This window comes from Solenopsis invicta, chromosome 4, assembly GCF_016802725.1.
Source record: "Solenopsis invicta isolate M01_SB chromosome 4, UNIL_Sinv_3.0, whole genome shotgun sequence".
Classification (NCBI taxonomy): domain Eukaryota; kingdom Metazoa; phylum Arthropoda; class Insecta; order Hymenoptera; family Formicidae; genus Solenopsis; species Solenopsis invicta.
Window position 1 is genome coordinate 10,361,937 of NC_052667.1, and position 19,150 is coordinate 10,381,086.

The window sequence follows — 19,150 nt, forward strand, 5'->3', positions numbered from 1 at the left end:
TCTGCGAATGCCAGCGCGCTAAATGTAGGTAGCCCAACCTAGTATAAAGACGGCAGGGAGAATTGAATAAGGCGCCGGGAAGGGAAAGACTGAAAGTCGCTTCAACGGCAACACCTAAATCTGTTAAGGAGAGGGAAAAGGGATGAAACGGCATCACCACAAGGAGCCTCGCGAAGAAACACTCACGTTAGTTATAACGGCAATGTATTTAATCAGGGTTCAGACAATACAAATCCAGGGGAAGTCGGACAGACCCGACTGCACGCGGCTGATTCGGCCCGTGGTCCCCAACGAACAACGACGACCCTCTCGGCGGTGCTCGGTTCCCCAAGAAGCCCTCGAGGCGCGCTGTAGTAGTCAGGCGTAGCCAATCGCAGTAGCGGGTGAGACGCCCCGCGAATACGCGAGCAGTATTACCGTGACGTAGGCAATATGGCTTATGAACTACGCCACTAACGGTAGAGCTAGGCCCTACCGGGTAAAGTTAGCGGATATAGCCGATAACTTACACTAGGAAGTGTAAAATATCTAGATATACGAGAGGGTTGAAAGTGTAGTAGATGTACATAAAGTGTAATTGCATAGTGTTGGAATTCCTACACGAGCCTTAAAATCTGCTATTAGCAAAGTCGAGACAATATCTTTTTTAATTAGAAGATTAAATTTTTATTTTTAATAAAATATATTATGACATTAAGATTTTTTAATAAATTAAATTATCAAAATCAAGGTATCAAAATTAAAAATAGTTATGTATCAATATAATTTATATATTCAAAAAAGCATTTACAATTGTGAATTTTTGGTTTTTGGACAACTGTAAGTTGGCTATTTATCTTATCCAAAATTTCATTTTCAGGCTAACTCCGACTTATATGGCTGTAATGGCGATATCGCAAATAACATGGACATGGTTCGACAAGACTTCGCCATTTTATGTACATGAAAGACCGCTCGAAAATTGCTCGAAATACTGGTGGAGGAATCTTCTCTATATAAATAATCTATTTGGTTTTAAAACAATGGTATAAATAGCAATAAATTTATGGTTGAAAACATACCTAGAATTTTCACGCCTTGAAATCTTTTTTCTTCTTTTTTAAAGTGCATGAGTTGGAGTTGGTATTTATCAGCCGATATGCAATTCTTTATGATCGCTGTGGCACTATTAATTTTGTCAACAATGTAAGTCAATTATTGACATTATTACAATTATACAACATAGTCAACATATTTGAATTAAATATAAGAAAGGTCTGGACAACAACAATATTTATAAAAAATTTATACAAAATATTTGTGATTTTTTGAACATTTTATTTATATTTATCAAAATAATAAATATATAAAAATATATCACAAATATTGTATGCTATCTGGAAAATCAATAAAACATACAAAATTTAGATGTAACACTTAATTTCTTCTAATTTTATTGCACTTCCATTTATTTTTTAATTTTTATATGAGTCTCTATTTTTATTTAATTACAGATACTTTTACATGGCTGCGATTATATTAGGTGCACTTTTAATAAGTTCAATTGCCTTTAGCGGTTATCTTTCATACATTTACGAATACGTCCCGACGTAAGTTATTGAAACATTTTATATATAAATAATAAAAAAAAATAAATTTAATTAAAAGCCCTCTTTTATTATTGCAGAATAGATGAACAATTTAGGCTTATAGATGATTTGTACTTTCCACCATGGGTCAGAATAAGTCCATATATTGTCGGAATGGTTACTGGTTATGTTTTAACGCAATTAAAAGGAAAATTGGTTTTGAAACGGGTAAAAATTTTATTTGCATTTTTATATTTAATATGATAAAAAATAACTTTTTCTTTAGTAAAATTGCATGGAACAAACAGTTTTTGCAGGAGAGCTGGTTAAAGTAAAGTAGTAAACAAATAAGTCACATAGATAAAATATTTATTCAACAATAAATAACTATATGGCGTTTAGAATCGGTGCAGGCTCCTTATTCAGATAGCCAAATGAGTTCAAAATGGCGCCCTGCTAAAAATTTCAGGCATGTCCAGATATGATTTTGTACATAATGGGTTTGCACGGAAAATTCACGCACAGCCATATTATATTTAAAATTCCAAATATGTTCTAGAATTCTAGATCAACTTTTATATGCAAATCCCATTCTGTCCAACATATATTTGAAATTCCAGATATATCCAAGTTTAGATCCTATTTATAAATGCTGATATGTTTCATAAGTATCCGGAAATCCAGGTATAATCCGTATGCAATATTTCTCATTTATATGGATATATCTGTATTTTCAGTGTAGAAAAACGCATTTATACCGGTTTTGATTCGGCTTTTTTCTGGAATTTTACGTCTAATGTATATACATCAATCCAATTCTTTTGATAAACCCGAAATTCCAGAACTATATTAATGCGGATCATATGTGCAAAAAAGTTTTGATAGGCAGGTTAACGTAGAGATCCAAGCACACAAAGTTTGCAAGAACAAAAATTTTTTTTTAACAAATTTTATTAATCTTATAACTTAATCTGTGTATTCACTGTTTTACATATAAAATTTTATTTCACTAATTATAATTACGCATTATTTTATAAATTTTTAAAAACGCATTGACGCTGGCGGGATTAGAACCTACGATTTTGGGGCAATAACCTAATACGCTAACACTGAGATAATTGTACACTGTTAATACTATTAATAAAAAGTTATATTGCAAGTAAAGATGATTTGAACAGGAAGAAACTTGTGCCTTGAATATTGCGCAAACACTCTCACTAACCATTTGATTATTTAGCCTTAAATATTTTTAATATAAATTATTAGCAATTGATTAATTAAAAACTCTCAAAATTTTAATAACAATTAAATTAGAAATAGACTAATGAGAGTCAGCGCGGGTAAAGAGTGCGCGAACACATGCATTGATGTGTAATCATTTATTCATTTCTCTTAACAAACAAACGTTTTAACTCTTTGGAGTCCTCCTCAGCATATCAATAATAATAAAAGTGAAAAGAAGTTGAAAAACTATAGCCATTATCAGTCAATGTAACTGGGAAGCAGTCACCAAATCCGTCGTAGACATTGATACTTGTCAATGTCTACGACACGGCCACAGGTTGTGATGCCAACTGATAAATTATAAATTCTATAAACTGATAAATTCTGTTACCGAGAATTAAAATTTTATTTAAACTAATTCATTGAAAGCAAAATGCATAAAATATCAAAAAATTTTGAACAGTGAAATGAAATGAAAATTTTTGGATTGGCAGTTTTTCTACCTGCAATATCGAATAAGAGAAAATCTTGGATTTCCCAATTATAACCGTGTAGCATTTATGCATGGAAATACGTTAAAGCTGTTCATCACATAAGTCATAAATTTCCGACTTTCACCATGTTTACACAATTTGGAAAAACAAAATTGGGCATTTGCCATCCAGCAGCAATCAAGTTTTAGATTTCCAAATATAACCCAGTATGGAAATCCGTTTTAAAACCGTTTTTAGCACATAAATTTTCAATTTTGAGCATTTTCGCATAATTTCAAAAAGATATACTGGATTACCTACTAGCGATCAAGCCTTGAATTTCTAAATATAACCACATACAAGTATTGTACAAAATTGCATATTGCGTCCAATCTCTATCGGCACTGAATTTACATATAAAAGCATATACTACATGGGCTGAAAAGTCCCGGGATTTTTAATGAAAACAAGCGTTTTTTGGGCAAAGTTATATTTATTCCTCAACATAATTGCCTTCAAGCGCGATATACTTGGTATAGCGATTTTCCAACATTTCGATGCTCTTTCTGTAGTACAAAACCTCCACACCTTCGAAATACGCCTTGGTTTCCGCAATGACTTTCTCATTCGATGTGAATCTCTTTGTCTGGAGCCACCGCTTGAGGTTTGAGAGAACAGATAATAGTCGCTGGAAGCCAAGTCTGAACAATACGGCAAGTGAGCAACCAATTCGAATCGTAATTCGTCCAATTTGGGCATCGCTTTCAAGGACGTGTGTGACGATGCGTTATTGTGATGGTACAGAATTTTTTTTATTCGCCATATGGGTCGTTTTATCTTTATTCCGTCGTTCAGTTTGTCCAATAACGCTGTATAATACTCTCTCGTAACTGTTCGTCCCTTCTGCGGGTAATCGATGAAGATTATGCCATGCACATCCCAAAAAACAGAAGCCAAAACCTTCCCGGCCAAGCGTTGGTCTTTTGGCCGCTTTTGGTTGGCTTTCGTGGTTTTTCAGCCACTCTGCAAATTGCCTATTGGACTCAGGCGTATGGTAATGGATCCACGTTTCATCCATCACAAAACGTTGAAAAAAGTCCGCTTGATTAGGCTGTAACAACGCCAAACCGGCCGTTGAATCATTTACGCGCTGCTGTTTTTGGTCGACGGTCAGCAAACGTGGCACCCATCGCGCAGATAGCTTTTTCATATTCAAAACATCGTGCAAAATGTATCCCACCTGTTCTTTTGAGATGTCAACGATCTCAGCTAACTCATGCAACTTCACTTTACGATCACTTAAAACGATTCGATGCACTTGCTTTACAATTTCCGGATCTGTAGCCTCTTTTGGTCTTCCAGAGCGAAGTGCGTCTTCGGTGCTTGTACGACTCATTTTAAATTTACTAAACCATCAATAAATTATTGTTCTCGAAGGAATAGATGTGAGATAACATTTCTTCAACCATTTCATTGATTGTTCAGGAGTTTTTCCCATCAAAAAACAATATTTGATCAATATGCGATATTCCTGTTTTTCCATTTTTTTACAAAGGCAAAGATAGCGATACTTAAACGACTGTAGCTTAAATGAATGAACAAAATGTCATAAAACTTCACATATAAACTAGTGACATAGTGACACATCAAATTCTCGAAATAAATTATGTTCTGTGGGAGATCTGGTTATAGGATGTTATGTCTCCGACAATGAATACGTTATCGTATTTCAGAATATATATATATATATATATATATATACCCAATCAACGAAATGTTAGTACTGTGTCGGCAGGCTGACGGCAGATTCGATCAAGACGTGTTGGCAGACTGAACTCAACTGATCTCAAATTCTGCTTACGTTCTGTTGACAGAACCTGTTGAGTTTTGAAAAGTTCTTTTTACGTCAATAATATTTTTTTTATGCTTTGGTCCTATTTCCAATTTCAATTTTTTTTACTATTTTTGTTAGTCAGACCATGGCCAGGAATGGGTTTTAATTATTTATATATGCGGGCAGATGCAAATAGAAATCTGAACACAATACATGCAGATAGATATGGATTCCTGTACGTAATCGCGGACAGATGCAGATAGAATATTGCAGCGTATAGAATGCAAACAGAAACAGACGGAACATATACATAAAGAAATTGATTGGTCCAATAATTAAGCAAATGCATAAATGGATCAATCACTTTTTTTATGGATATGTTATTTATGCATGCAATTATGCAAGTTTGTTTAAATAGGCCCTTAATAAATTCAAGAAAAGTGACGTTACATTTTAAAAATATGCAAAACAGCTCGGTTTACTTGATTTCTGCTGTCAGCGTGACGTCAGATCCTGTTAGCACGGGGTGCTCGATTTGTGCTAACAATCTGCCGTCAGATTGTATTGTACAGGTCTTGCTCTAATTTTGTCGCCTATCTGACATTAGGTGCTGGCAGCACAGCGTGTTTGCGTGGTGCTGCTAGTCTGTCGCGTCGATCCTGCTTGTTTGTTACCGCCAATCTGACGCCAGGTCTTGGCAGCATGCGGTGCTCGATTTCTGCTGCCAGTCTGCCGTCAGATTGTGTTGCGCAGATTGTGCTTGATTTCTACCGCCAATCTGACAACTGTTAACTCTATTTGTTTGATTTCTGCTGGAATTAAATGCCAACAGTTTCTGTCCTATTTCTGACAGCAGTTTGCTGACACCGCAAATATTGCAGAGTCTGTGTGAAATCTGTTGTCTTTCTAGCAACAGAAATTGATAGCAGACTCTCCGAATGATTTAGTTTGCTCGTATATATATATATATATATATATATATATATATGGACTTCCGTTTTCGGAGCAAGTGGGGATAGAGGCGTGCAAGTACCGGTGTGCATTATAGAAGGCAGAGAGTGAGCGGAGTGAGAGAGTTGGAGAAGTGAGGTGGGCGAGGAGGTAGTGCGAGTGGAGTAGAGTGGTGGAGTGAACGGGGTACGAACGGGGTGAGTGATTGAGAGAGAGAGAGCGAGAGAAAATCTGAGTGAGAGTGAGAGGTTAGGAAGAGAGGTAAGCGCGAGGGTGGCGAAGAGAAGTGGGAGGCAGGAAGGGAAAAGGAGAAGAGCGCGAACTCACAGGCGCGGAATAGGAAAGAGTGTAGAGTGGCGCGCGCGGCGCTGCGGCGGAAAGAGAAAGGCGCAACAGCAGAGTGTGTGAGGCGACATAGAGAGGAGACTCGGAGCGAAAGCGTAGGAAAGGGACAAGAAGAAGGAAAGGTAAAGTAGGAAGATGAAGAAAGAGGGAACAGGGGCAGGGAGGAGCGGAAAGGGAGGGGGGGAAGGGAACGTACGGGGAGTATAGGTGTACTGGATTTGTGGAAAAGGAAGAGGGAATTGGAGGAGGAGGGAGGAGAGGAGGAGATAAGACAAACAGGAAGGGAGGAAGAGCTGGAGTTGTTCAGCAAAAGTAAAAAGACGCCGAGATCACCGTGTAAGGAGGGAGAGGGGTTAATGATGGTGGGAATGGTAAAGAAATGGATGGAAGAACTCAAGGGAAAATGGGAGAAGATGGAGAAGAGAATGGAGGATAGGATGACAGTATTAATGGTAGAGTTGGAAAATATGAGGAAGAGGGAGGAGGCTTGGGGGGGAGGAGAAGGAGAGGATGGAAAAGAGGATAGGAGAGTTGGAGAAAAAATGGGAGAAAGGGCAGGGGCAGGAGGGGAGAAGGGAAAAGATAGAGGAACTAGAGAGAAGATTGAAAAGATTGGAATGCGGAGGAGGGGAAGAGAGAGGAAGAGGAGATACAGGAAGGGCGGAGATAGAAGAAAGGGTGAGAAAACTGGAAAGAACAGGGGAAAGGGAAGAAAGATCGAGGAGGAGGAGGAACGTGGTAGTGAAAGATGTTAAGGGGGGGAGGGAGACGTGGGGAGGAGAATTGGGGAAATTTTTAGAGAGATAGGAGCGGAGGTAAAGGTGGAGGAGGTGAGGGAGGTGAGGGAAGGGGAGATTGGGGTGGCCTGGTGGTGGTCAAGCTAGGATTGGAAGATGACAGGAAAGAAATTATGAGGAAAAAGAGAGGACTAAAAGGGAGAGAGATTTGGATAGGAGATGATCTAACGTGGAAGGAAAGGCAGAACAGGTGGAAGTTTAGAGAGATAGTAAAAGCAGAGGAAAGGAAGGGAGCAAAGGTTTGGATAGGAGAGAATAAGGCGTTGGTAAATGGGGAATGGTGGTTCTGGGATGAAGAGGAGGAAGGAATAAAAAAGGGGTGGGGAAAGAAAGGGATGAAAATAGGAAAGGAAAGCGCGGGGGAAGCGAGAGAGAGGGCTTAGGAAGGAGTGGAAGGGGGATAGGAGAAGGGGCGACAAAGGGATGGCATCGGAGGAGAGGTGCGGGAGAGAGAGAGAGAGAGAGAGGAGGAGGGGAGGAGGAGGGAGATGAAAGTGGGGTTCTGGAATGTGGCGGGGGTAGGAAACAAGGACGTGGAGTTTTGGAGAGCGATTGCGGAATGGGATATAGTGATCTTATTGGAAACGTGGCTAGAGAAAAGAGGGTGGGAGCGAATAAAAGAGGCTGCCCCGGGGGTATAGATGGGAGGTGCAATTGGCAGGGAGAAGGAACAAGAAGGGGAGGGCGATGGGGGGAATGTTGATGGGGATAAGGAAAGACATAGAGGTAATAGGAGTGGAAAACGGAGAGCTAATGGAGGGCCTGATGGTAGGGAAAGTACGAGTAGGAGAGGAGATATGGAGAATAGTGGGGGTTTATAGCAATGGGGACTTAAAGGAAAAATGGCAAATAATTGAAAATTGGGCATAAGAAAAGGAGGAGGGGGTGCGAACAATGATAGGAGGGGATTTCAACGCGAGAACCGGGGAAATGGGAGGATGGTGGGAGGGGAGAAACGAGAGAGAAGAGGAAGAGAGGAGAAGATCAAAAGACAAAAAGGTGAATGCGGAGGGAAGATTTTTGGTAAGTAAGATGGAGGAGGTGGGATGGTATATATTTAATGGTTGCAGGAAGGGGGATGAAGAGGGGAAATGGACATATTCAGGGGGACGAGGGGACTCGGTTCTGGACTATGTGATGGGGGGAGAGGTTTGGGATAGGGTGGTGAGAGTGAAGGTGGAAGACAGAGTCGAATCGGACCATTTTCCGCTGGTGGTAAGGATTAAGGAAAGGGGGGAGAGGAGAAGGAAAGAGGGGAGGGGGAAGAGGAAATGGAGGTGTACAAAGGAAGGAAAGAAGGAATTTGGGGAGAGAATGGAGGAGGTATGGGAGAAGAAGGGGGACCGAGACAGTATGGACTGGGAGGAATTGAAGGAGGAGGTACAGGGGATACTGAGAGGGGGGCAGAAGGAGGAGAGAGGAAAGAAGGGAAAATGGTGGGATTCGGAATGCAAAGAGAGTAAAAGAAGGGTGAGAACAGAGCTGAGGGAGTGGAGGAGAAAAGGGGAGGGGGGGAGAGGTATAGAGAAGCGAAAAGAGAGCATAATAGGTTGTGTCAGAGGAAAAAAGAGGAAGAAAGAGAGAGGTGGGCAGAAGTAGCAAAAAGGGCGAGATCAGAAGGGCAGGTGTGGGAGATGATAAATAGAGAGAGAAGGAAAAGGAGGAATGTGAATGAGGGGATCGGGATGGAGGATTGGGTGGAGTATTTTAAGGGACTGTTGGGAGTGGAAAAAAGAGTAGTGAGAGGGACAAGAAGAGAAAAGAGAGAGGACGAAAGAAAAGCAGAGGAGCTCTCAAGGGAGGGGATAAGAAGAGCGATAAGAAAGATAAGAGAGGAGAAGGCAGCAGGGGGGGACGAGATTCCGAGCGAGGTGTGGAGGTACGGAGGAGAAAGATTAGAGGAAGCGATATGGAAGATATGCGATAGAGTATGGAAGAGTGAGGAGTGGATCGAGGACTGGAGTGAGGGTATGATAGTCCCGATAAGGAAGAAGGAGGAGGGGGAAAGGGTAGAGGACTATAGGGGGGTGACGTTAATGCCATCACTATATAAGGTATACGCAACGGTAGTAGCGGATAGGGTGGAGGGGGAGGTGGAAGAGGGAAATAAAGTGCCACAGAATCAAACGGGGTTTAGGAAAGGAATGGGGACAATGGACAATATATATGTGCTGAACTACTTGGTGAACAGGCAGCTTAGCAGGGAGAGAGGCAAATTGGTGGTCTTCTTTGTTGATCTGAAGGCCGCGTTTGATTCTGTGGACAGAGAGGTGTTGGTAAGGGCGATGAAGGAGAGGGGAATTAGCGAGGGGATGGTATGGAGGTGTGAGGAGATGATGAGGGAGACCAAAAGCAGGGTGAGGGTGGGAGGGGAAGTAAGCGAGGTTTTTTGGACGGAGAGGGGGGTCAGACAAGGGTGCCCGCTAAGTCCAGGGCTATTCAATTTAGTGACGGCGGACTTGGAAGAGAACATGAGGAAGGGACTATGGGGAGGGGTAAGGGTGGGGGGGAAAAGGTGTACACGTTAGCATACGCTGACGACATAGTCCTATTGGCGGAGAATGAGGATGGGATGAGGGCGATGATGGCGAGGTTGGAAAGGTATATGAGGGAAAAGAGACTAGTGGTGAATGGGGAAAAATCGAAAATATTGAGATTCGGAAAGGGAGGGGGGAGAAGGAAGAAGGTAAGGTGGAGATGGGAGGGAAAAGAGGTGGAGGAAGTTAGAAGTTACAAGTACCTGGGGTACATATTTCAGAGAAACGGGGGGCAGGGGGAGCAAGTGAGGGATAGGGTAAAGAGGGGAATAGCTGCAATGGGACAGGTATGGAGTATAGGGAAGAGAAAGTTTGGGAGAGATTGGGGGAAGCGGATATGGATGTTTGACACTTTGGTATGGACGGTGATGGCATATGGGGTGGAAGTGTGGGGTTGGAGGGAAAGGGAGCGAGTGGAAAGGGTGCAAGAAAAGTATTTAAGATGGATGCTGGGGGTAAGTTGGAGGACGCCGGGATACATGATCAGGGAGGAGCTGCAACGGGAGAAATTGAGAACGAGGGCGGGCAGAAGGGCATGGGGATTTGAAGGGAGGCTGGCTGATGGGAGAGGAAGTGAGTTAGCGAGGAGATGCTGGGAGGAAATGAGGGAGAGAATAAAGAAGGGGGGAAAGCTGTCGGAGTGGGAGAAGGAGAGGAAAGAATTTTTCGAGGAAAGGGGTGCGGGGGATGAAGGAAGTGGAAGAGAGAAGAGAGGAGGGAAGATTTGACTTTAGGGAGGTAGAGGAGAATGACAGAGAAAAACAAAGGAGGGAGAGATGGGACAGAATTGTTGGATCGAGGTATAATAGATGGTTTAAGAAAGTGAAAGGAGAAGGAATTCTGGAATATCTAAAGAAAAGGTGGGCGGAAAGCAGATGGGCAAGGATGGCAAGGTACAGAATGGGAGAGGGGGTGAGAAAGGGGGTATACTGGGGAAAAGAGGAAGACAGATTGTGTAGGATGTGTGGAGGGGAAGTGGAGACGTGGGAGCATGTGTGGGAGGAATGTGGTAGCTGGGGGGCAAGGGGGAAATGGGAGGAGTGGGTGGAGAAAGTATTGGGAGAGGGGGGGAGGGGGAGGAATGGGTGACGAAATTAGAGAGATTTAGGGAAGGAGGTGGATCGGAGGTAGGGACTGTAGAGGGGGGGGAGTGAGTGAGTGAGAGAGTGCTACCTAGAGGGGAGGTTGAAAATGTAAAGATGTAAATATGTAGATTCGAGTAAGGAGGAATGTAGAGGCACGATACTGGCGACGAAAACGGAGGTCCCGTGTGTGTGTATAAGGAGAGCGATAGGGGAAGATAGGATAGGATTATGATAAGTTTAAGAAGTAGAGATAAGAATAGTGTATAAGATTAGAATTAAGTATAGAGTAAGAAAGATTTGTAACCTAAAAAGGAACGAATAAATCAACTAACTAACTATATATACGAGGTGTGTTCAAAAAGTATCGCGAATTTTGAATTTTCGCGGGTTACGTATATTCGAATTTCGATCTTTTTGTGGCGTTATGTTGGTACTCATGTCTCTCACTTATGCCGACAAGCTCGGCCATTTTGAATGTTCACTTAATTGTTGACAGCTGCTTTGCTTGCACGTGTTTTGGATCGTCTTCGATTTTTACCTATTCAAAAAAATGGATCAAAGAACCTGTATCAAATTTTGTGTGAAAAACGAAATTAAGTGCGCGGATGCATTCCGAATGTTGACTGTGGCATACGGAGAAGCTACCTTGGACCGAAGCAACGTTTATCGGTGGTACAAAATGTTCTCAGAAGGCCGAGAAGATGTGAACGACGAAGAGCGTGCCGGACGCCCGAGCACTTCAACAACAGACGAAAAAATTAATGAAGTGGAGAAAATGGTATTGGCCAATCGTCGAATCACCGTTAGAGAAGTTGCTGAGGACCTAAACATATCGATTGGCTCGTGCCATTCGATTTTTATCAATGATTTGGGCATGAGACGGGTCGCCGCGAAATTCGTACCAAAATTGCTCAATTGCGACCAAAAACAGCATCGCATGAACATTGCTAATGAGATGTTGGACTCTGTCCGCGACGACCCAAATTTGCTCCAGAGGGTCATAACTGGTGACGAATCGTGGGTTTATGGTTATGACGTGGAAACCAAAGCTCAATCATCTCAATGGAAGCTGCCGCACGAACCAAGACCGAAAAAAGCGCGCCAAGTTCGGTCGAATGTGAAAGTTTTGCTGACAGTTTTCTTCGATTGCAGGGGCGTGGTGCATCATGAGTTCTTGCCACAGGGTAGAACGGTCAATAAGGAATATTACCTGCAAGTTATGCGCAATTTGCGCGAAGCAATCCGCCAGAAACGCCCGGATTTGTGGAAGAACAAAAATTGGCTTTTGCACCAAGATAACGCCCCTGCTCACACATCGTTGCTTGTGCGCGACTTTTTGGCCAAAAACAACACACTAATGATGCCGCAGCCACCGTATTCCCCAGATCTGGCCCCCTGTGACTTTTTCTTGTTCCCTAAACTGAAGAGGCCCATGAAAGGACGACGTTACGCTACGCTTGACGAGATAAAGACGGCATCGAAGGAGGAGCTGAACAAGATAAAAAAAAATGATTTTTTGAAGTGCTTCGAAGATTGGAAAAACCGTTGGCACAAGTGTATAATATCTCATGGGGATTACTTTGAAGGGGACAAAATAGATATTCATGAATAAATAAATAATTTTTGAAAAAACACAAAATTCGCGATACTTTTTGAACACACCTCGTATATATATATATATATATATATATATATATCTTGCATTTATTTGTATTATTTAATATGACTGAAAAATTAGAGAGAACTTAGAATTAGTACATAACACATGGCGCCTCACTTGGCACATGCGCAGAGAGAAAAAGTCTTTGAGCAGGACAGAAATATACCTTCTATCTCTCAAATGAAGCTCACACTTTCCACCTATTGTCAAAGTAGGCTACTTCCCTTCCATTACTATAAATCCTATAATGACAGCATTTTAAACTCATTTGGTTATTTGAGATGTCTCTGCAAGATAACTGATGTCTTCTATATTATTAGGAATGATTTCCTTGAAGAGATAACTCTCCAAAATTGTATTAAAAGACAAAAATGAATTATTAATAAGAAAATAAATTAGGTATTATCAAAAATAAATGAGATTCAATAAAACTTTATCTGTGTAAAAATTAATTCGGGGATATGTAATATTTATAGAAGTTATATGTTATAATGTATTAATATAATAATATATCTGACATGTCACAAAAACATATTTTATTATATTAATGCGAAAAATTAAAAAGCTTCCAAAATAATTAAACAACATGCAGCTCAAACAGCACTTGATGTTTATAAATATTCATAAATATTTATTACTATTGGGTGTACAAGTTAGTTTGTCCGCTTTCAAAAGATGGCTCTAAATGCTATAAATAGCTGATTTTTGCTGTATCGTGAAGTGTCAATATCTGTCAACCAAATATTGTTTACAAGCTTTTGAGTTTTGCACAACAAGTTTAATTTTTACTGCGTTGAAAATGTCGAGTTTTGTCCGAATAAACACCATTTGCGGGAAATGCTTGTGGAAGTGTATGGTGAATCTGTACTATCGGATAAATCTTGCAGAGAATGGTTTCGATTTAAAAGTGGTAATTTGAGTGTTGAAGACAAAGAGCGTTCGGGTTAACCAAAAATGTTTGAAAATGAAAAATTTAAAATATTACTCGATCAAGATTCATGTTAAACGCAAGAAGAGCCCGCAAAAACATTAGAAAGTACTCAACAAGCTATTTCGAAACGACTAAAAGCTGCGGGATACATCCAAAAGCAAGGGAATTGGGTCCCATACGAATTGAAACTGAGAGATATCGGACAACGATTTTGCATGTCCAAAATATTGCTTGAACGGTACAAAAAGAAGTCTTTTCTGCATCGAATCATTACCGGGGACGAAAAATGGATTTATTATGACAACCCAAAACGCAAAAAATTGTATGTAAAGTTTGGCCAACCGGGAATTTTAACGCCGAAGCTGAATCCATGGTGGCAAGGTAATGCTTTGTATTTAGTGGGATCAAAAGGGTGTGATCTACTATGAGCTGCTAAAACTTGGTCAAACTGTCACGGGAGATTTCTACAGGCAACAATTGATCCGTTTAAAGCGAGCTATAGCCGAAAAACGTCCAGAATATGCGACCAGACACGAGTCTATAATCTTTCACCATGACAACGCTCGGCCTCATGTTGCTGTTCCGATTAAAAACTATTTGAAAAATAGCAGATGGGAAGTTCTGGCTCATCTGTCTTATAGCTCAGACGTCTTATAGCTTGCCCCTTCCGACTATCATTTGTTTCGGTCGATGCAGAACGCTTTGACTGAAATACGCTTCACTTCAGAACAAGGTATCAAAAATTGGTTCAATTCATTCTTGGCTTTAAGAGATGAATGCTTCTTCCGTGACAAAATCTATAAATTGCTAGAAAAATGGAAAAAAATAGTGGCTAGCGATGGACAATACTTTGAATAAGATATTAATTCTTGTTATCGTTCAAATAAATGCATTTTTCAAGCAAAAAAACGGACCAAATTAAGTTGTACACTCAATATTTATTTTTTTTTAATATACAAAAAATAAATAAATATTTTTGTAACAATATGACAGGAGTTACTAGTTTGCTCTGCGTATCAAAGACTCAAAGTTCAAATCCACCCAAAATAATATACAATTCTAAAGGTTTTTAATCAATTTAAAAGCGATCACTACCTCTCGGAAGATAAAACCATCGAGAGTAGCTCAGGAAAGTTGCACAGAAAAGTCTCTTCTTATATTTTGGAATTAGGGTTAAAGCTATAGGTCTCATATATCTACGGATATATGCAGAAAAAATCACGTGTGCAAGCGTGTGGCACACAAAGAAGAAAATATAAATATTTTACACATTTTTGTAAATACTTTTATAATACATATTTATAAAATATTTATAAAATATTACCAAATATTATTTTTTAAATATTTATACAAATCTTTATATCAACTGTTCAATCTAAGATCATAAACATATTTCTAAAATATTTTGTAAATCTTTTATAAATATTGTAGGGTCACTGCACCAGTCGCTGAATAATCACCAGTGAATGGCTATTTCAGAAAAGTATAAAAATAATAAAACTTTAAAATACTAAATTGCGAATTAATTTGTATTTTTTATGGTCTAATTTTCATAAAGGTTTTATTAAAACATTTTTTATTAAAAAATGTAATTATATTAAAATTTTATTTTAATGTTTATTAACTGGTTCAATTTTTTATTTGTTCATTGACTGGTGCAATGACCCTATGCTATCTAAGGTAATTTTAAGTTATTCTTGTCATATCATACTATTTAATTTAATTCAACTTTTAGAGAACCGTGATTTTATGTTGGTGCCTTGGAAGTGCTTGCAACATTGTCGTGTTATTCGGCATTTACAAGCGGCATATATCTGTCCTACCTGCCGCTATTTATTTTGCACTGTATAAAGGTGTTTGGGCCGTAGGCATGGCATGGATCGTAATAGCGTGTCTTACTGGGCATGGTGGTTAGTTCATTTAATCATTTTTAGTGTACTTTTAATGAATTTTAGTGATTTCTTATCTTATCTGCATAAAATATATAATATTATATAATAAATTTGTGATTTACATCACATACGATTTAATTTACTTCTAATGCTTTATAAAGCAGTTTTGTTATAATGAATAATATAATGAAATGATATAATTCCTTGTAGAAAATTTTTAACATTATGATAAAAGATAAATTTAATATTTTATTAAATTTGACAAAATTTTAATGAAGAATAGAATTTATTTACCTTCAGCATACAAAAGCTAGGAAAGGGACTTAGTTTACAGTTGATCCTTATACATTTATTCTTCTATACCTTTACCTACCGGTGCTAACTGTATTTCCCTATACTTATTCTTTTACCTATCCTTAGTACAGCACTGCGCAACAATCCGCCCAGGCAAACAAACACCGTAACATATACAGCAAACTTGTCCACCCGAACGAGCCCCCGCACCGCACCGCACCTATATCTATGCTTAAATCTCTTTCCATCTTATAGCCTAATTTACAATCTTCTTTTGCGTATCCTCACAATTCTTCTTTCTTCCTTTGTACTTTCATTCCTTGATTCCTCCCTTCCTTCTTCTCGGTTCTTCTTTTACCTTCCTTTTCTCTCCTCTCTCTTCTCTTTCCTGCTTCTTTTCCAAACATCTTTACTAAGCTTCTAAGCTTCTTAGCTTTCCAGAGATTACTTAATATCCCCATGTAGAAATGCAGAAATTACGCACTTTATAGAATCATTCCAATACAACGTGACAAGAATTACCCATAATGTGAACTTGTTGCTGCAAAGGAGATCCATGTCGCACTTCCGTCCTTTCTGCATTCACTTCTTGTTCCATACAATCCTTCTCCAAACCTTTATAAGCTCAGGCAAAAAATCCGGTTCCGTTTCTTCTTTTTTAACAATCCAACAGCCTCCTTTTTTTCCAATTCTTACTAAAATTCCAGTTTCTCTTTCATTTCTGCTTACACCTCTGTCATCTCCTTGTCCTATATATTTATTCTATTTCCTTATTTTTATTATTCGGCTCCTATGCCTCTTCTTCCATCTTTTATGTTTTATAACCTCATAGTCCAGGCAAATTGTCCAAAATAAACAAAAAAATTGCGAAGTGGCTGTAACTTGGTATAGACCTTTGAAAATGTATATATTTCAAGAAACCAAGGAGTCCCTAGCCATAAAGGGTGTGCTGGAGTGGCCACGCTTAACCTTTTGCAGTACAACGGGTCTCTCAGAGACCCACATGTAAATAGTATAATTTTGTGATTTTGTTTCATGTAAATCACTATCAATATTGACAAGTTTGGTAAATTTAGCATCCTAAGATCTAAAATAATAAGATACAGTACCATAATTTTGTTTCTGTTAATAATATTGTTGAAATAAACAAACAAAATTGAAAAATATTTAAATAAATTTAATTTTTTAAAAAATATAAAAAGTTATAAATTGAAATTTCGTACTCTGAGGTTTTCGAGGTCGTTTCGAGGTCTGTTTCGATTACTTTTGATACTTTATTCGATTGTGATAAACATTTTCATCCAATTGTACATTTATTTTCTTAATAGAACTGCTTCACGAGGTGTGATATTCTAGGTGTGAATATTCTGTAAAAAAATACACATTAATTGCATAAGTGACGATTTTTAAGTAGATTGAAATATTATATTATATTGCATGCATATCTTTTATACCTAAAAAAAATCGGAGTCGGTAGCATCTGCCTCGTAAAAGATATCTTCTAATTCTTTGCCCGCATGCTCGTGTACTGAATCTGTATCGGAGTCGTCAAGATTTTCGCAAATTGGCTCCATGTATGCATTGAGGCACTGCATTCCTTGACAATGTCTACAAATTTCCGAGCATCTTAACCCTGCTTTTCTGCACCCACATCTCGAAGAACAATCAGATGTACAGTTGCAGGAGATAAGTTGTAGTATCGATTCTGGTGCTGGCTGAAGGAGTGTTGTAATAGGTTGCAACGAACTGTTGATTTTCTTCCATCCCCACTGTTCCGGATTTTTGTTATTGCCAAGCCATAACTGAATTTGGTAGAAAACTCGTGATGAATGTTGTGCAGCTGCCTCTGATGTTGGTGGTAATAATTCAAGCCTTGATTTTTGTTTTTGCAGCGAATTTTTAAATTGGTCAAATCTGTATGAATCAAGCGAAAGATTTCGAAATTTCTTTGCACCGTATACCATCAAAAAAACAGTTTCACCAGCATCTCTTACTTCTGATTGGGTTGAATTTTCGTCATTGAAAGTTTTCACGACATTAGCCAATCAAAATTCTTTTTGCAGGAGTTTGAAAATTTGTAATTTTCCCTTCTGAAATATACTAGACGTTGTATCACAACCACTGAAGGCATGGGCCAGTAAGATTGTATCTTTTATATGCTGGTACGATTTTTGGATTTCTGACGATGAAAAAATTGTCCTGTTGATTTTGCCTGTGCCTGGTTTCATGAGAAATATATCTTTATTTTCTGGTGATAATGCGATCAAGAGAACAAGTAGATCAACGTCCTCGCCGACTACAAATGTTCGACCATTATTCGACATTTCTATTGCGGTTTTAACAATAAGTGTATCCGCATCATCTATCGCTTGTTTTACCACGAATTTTTTATTTTGGAGAAATTTCGTTAACAATGAAATTAATCTGATTTACTTAGTTGTAAAGGTGAATTAAAAGAACGGGGCTTAACTGCAGATATTATAGAATGTCCTATTGTAACACATTTTTTTTTTAGTAACTGCGAATTAGATTTTCGTTTATCCATGATGACTTTTTCCAAAAAAAAACATTAGGGAATCAGGAACGTTGTCTTCAATGTTACTCAAAAATTCGGTGCTCTGAGGATAAGATTTGTTCTCATAAATACAATCAACGATGTCAGATTTTATGATTTCAGCTGCTTTTTTAACAATTCTGAGTTTTTCTTCAATTTCACCGACTTTTCGTGAATCATACCAATTGTCACTTAAAATAGCATGTCCAATATTTCGGAAGCAGACAGTGGGAGTTTGTTTACGGTTCACTGTTATAATTATGTCATCTCCATATTTTTCTTTCAATTTATATTTTATAGTTGTTTCATGCGGTACATAACCTTCGATTTGATTTATTAACTCGTGTAATGAGAATTGACAATCGTCGCTATTTTCTAAATAATTATAAATCGTTTCCATAGCAGATGTTACGTCTTCTGACAAGGGGCGCCCAGACTTGATACTTTTCTCTCGTTTTACTCGAAAGAATTCTCGGTAGCATTTATCGTGGTATACAGCTTTTTCTGCGACCAAATCTATTGCGTTACTTACACGCCCCTTGACATCTCTTCCCCATTTGTCATTTCTCTCATTAGCGTGTTTTATAATACTATTTTGGGTACTTACATTGTCGACAGTAGTGATTGACATTCTTCTGCTTACCGGTAATTTTTTCTGTTTTTCTTGAAAAGCTTCATCTATTTTTTCCGTACAAAAAAAGCATGTACTTTTCAAATCAAATGATGATTGAGATCTTAATTTTTTTTTTGTTGGTGACAATTTTGACGTAGATGCTTCATCATCAAAAAATTTCTTCTTTGCCACTTTCACATTGCTTGGTCTTGTATAATCTTTCCTACAATTTCTATGGACAACTATCGAATCACTTTCGCTGAGTAACTGGTGTTTGCCATCTCCTCGTTCTTTGCTGCAATTTCTTAAAGTTTGTATGGCTTCTAGACCAACCGTTACAGCATCATCCGAAATGGGTTTTTCACAAATAAAACACTCATTGTTTTCAGTCA

General features: G+C 38.7%; 1 protein-coding gene across 1 annotated transcript in view; it reads left to right on the forward strand.

The window, feature by feature from the left end:
• The window catches only part of LOC120357510 (nose resistant to fluoxetine protein 6-like), a 64,910-nt gene that overhangs the window by 43,648 nt on the left and 2,112 nt on the right, over nt 1–19,150 (forward strand). The window contains exons 2-6 of the mRNA XM_039448025.1: nt 860–1,025; nt 1,106–1,185; nt 1,494–1,589; nt 1,667–1,796; nt 15,141–15,315. Coding sequence (XP_039303959.1) covers nt 860–1,025; nt 1,106–1,185; nt 1,494–1,589; nt 1,667–1,796; nt 15,141–15,315 — 647 coding nt within the window. The remainder of the gene's footprint in view (nt 1–859; nt 1,026–1,105; nt 1,186–1,493; nt 1,590–1,666; nt 1,797–15,140; nt 15,316–19,150) is intronic.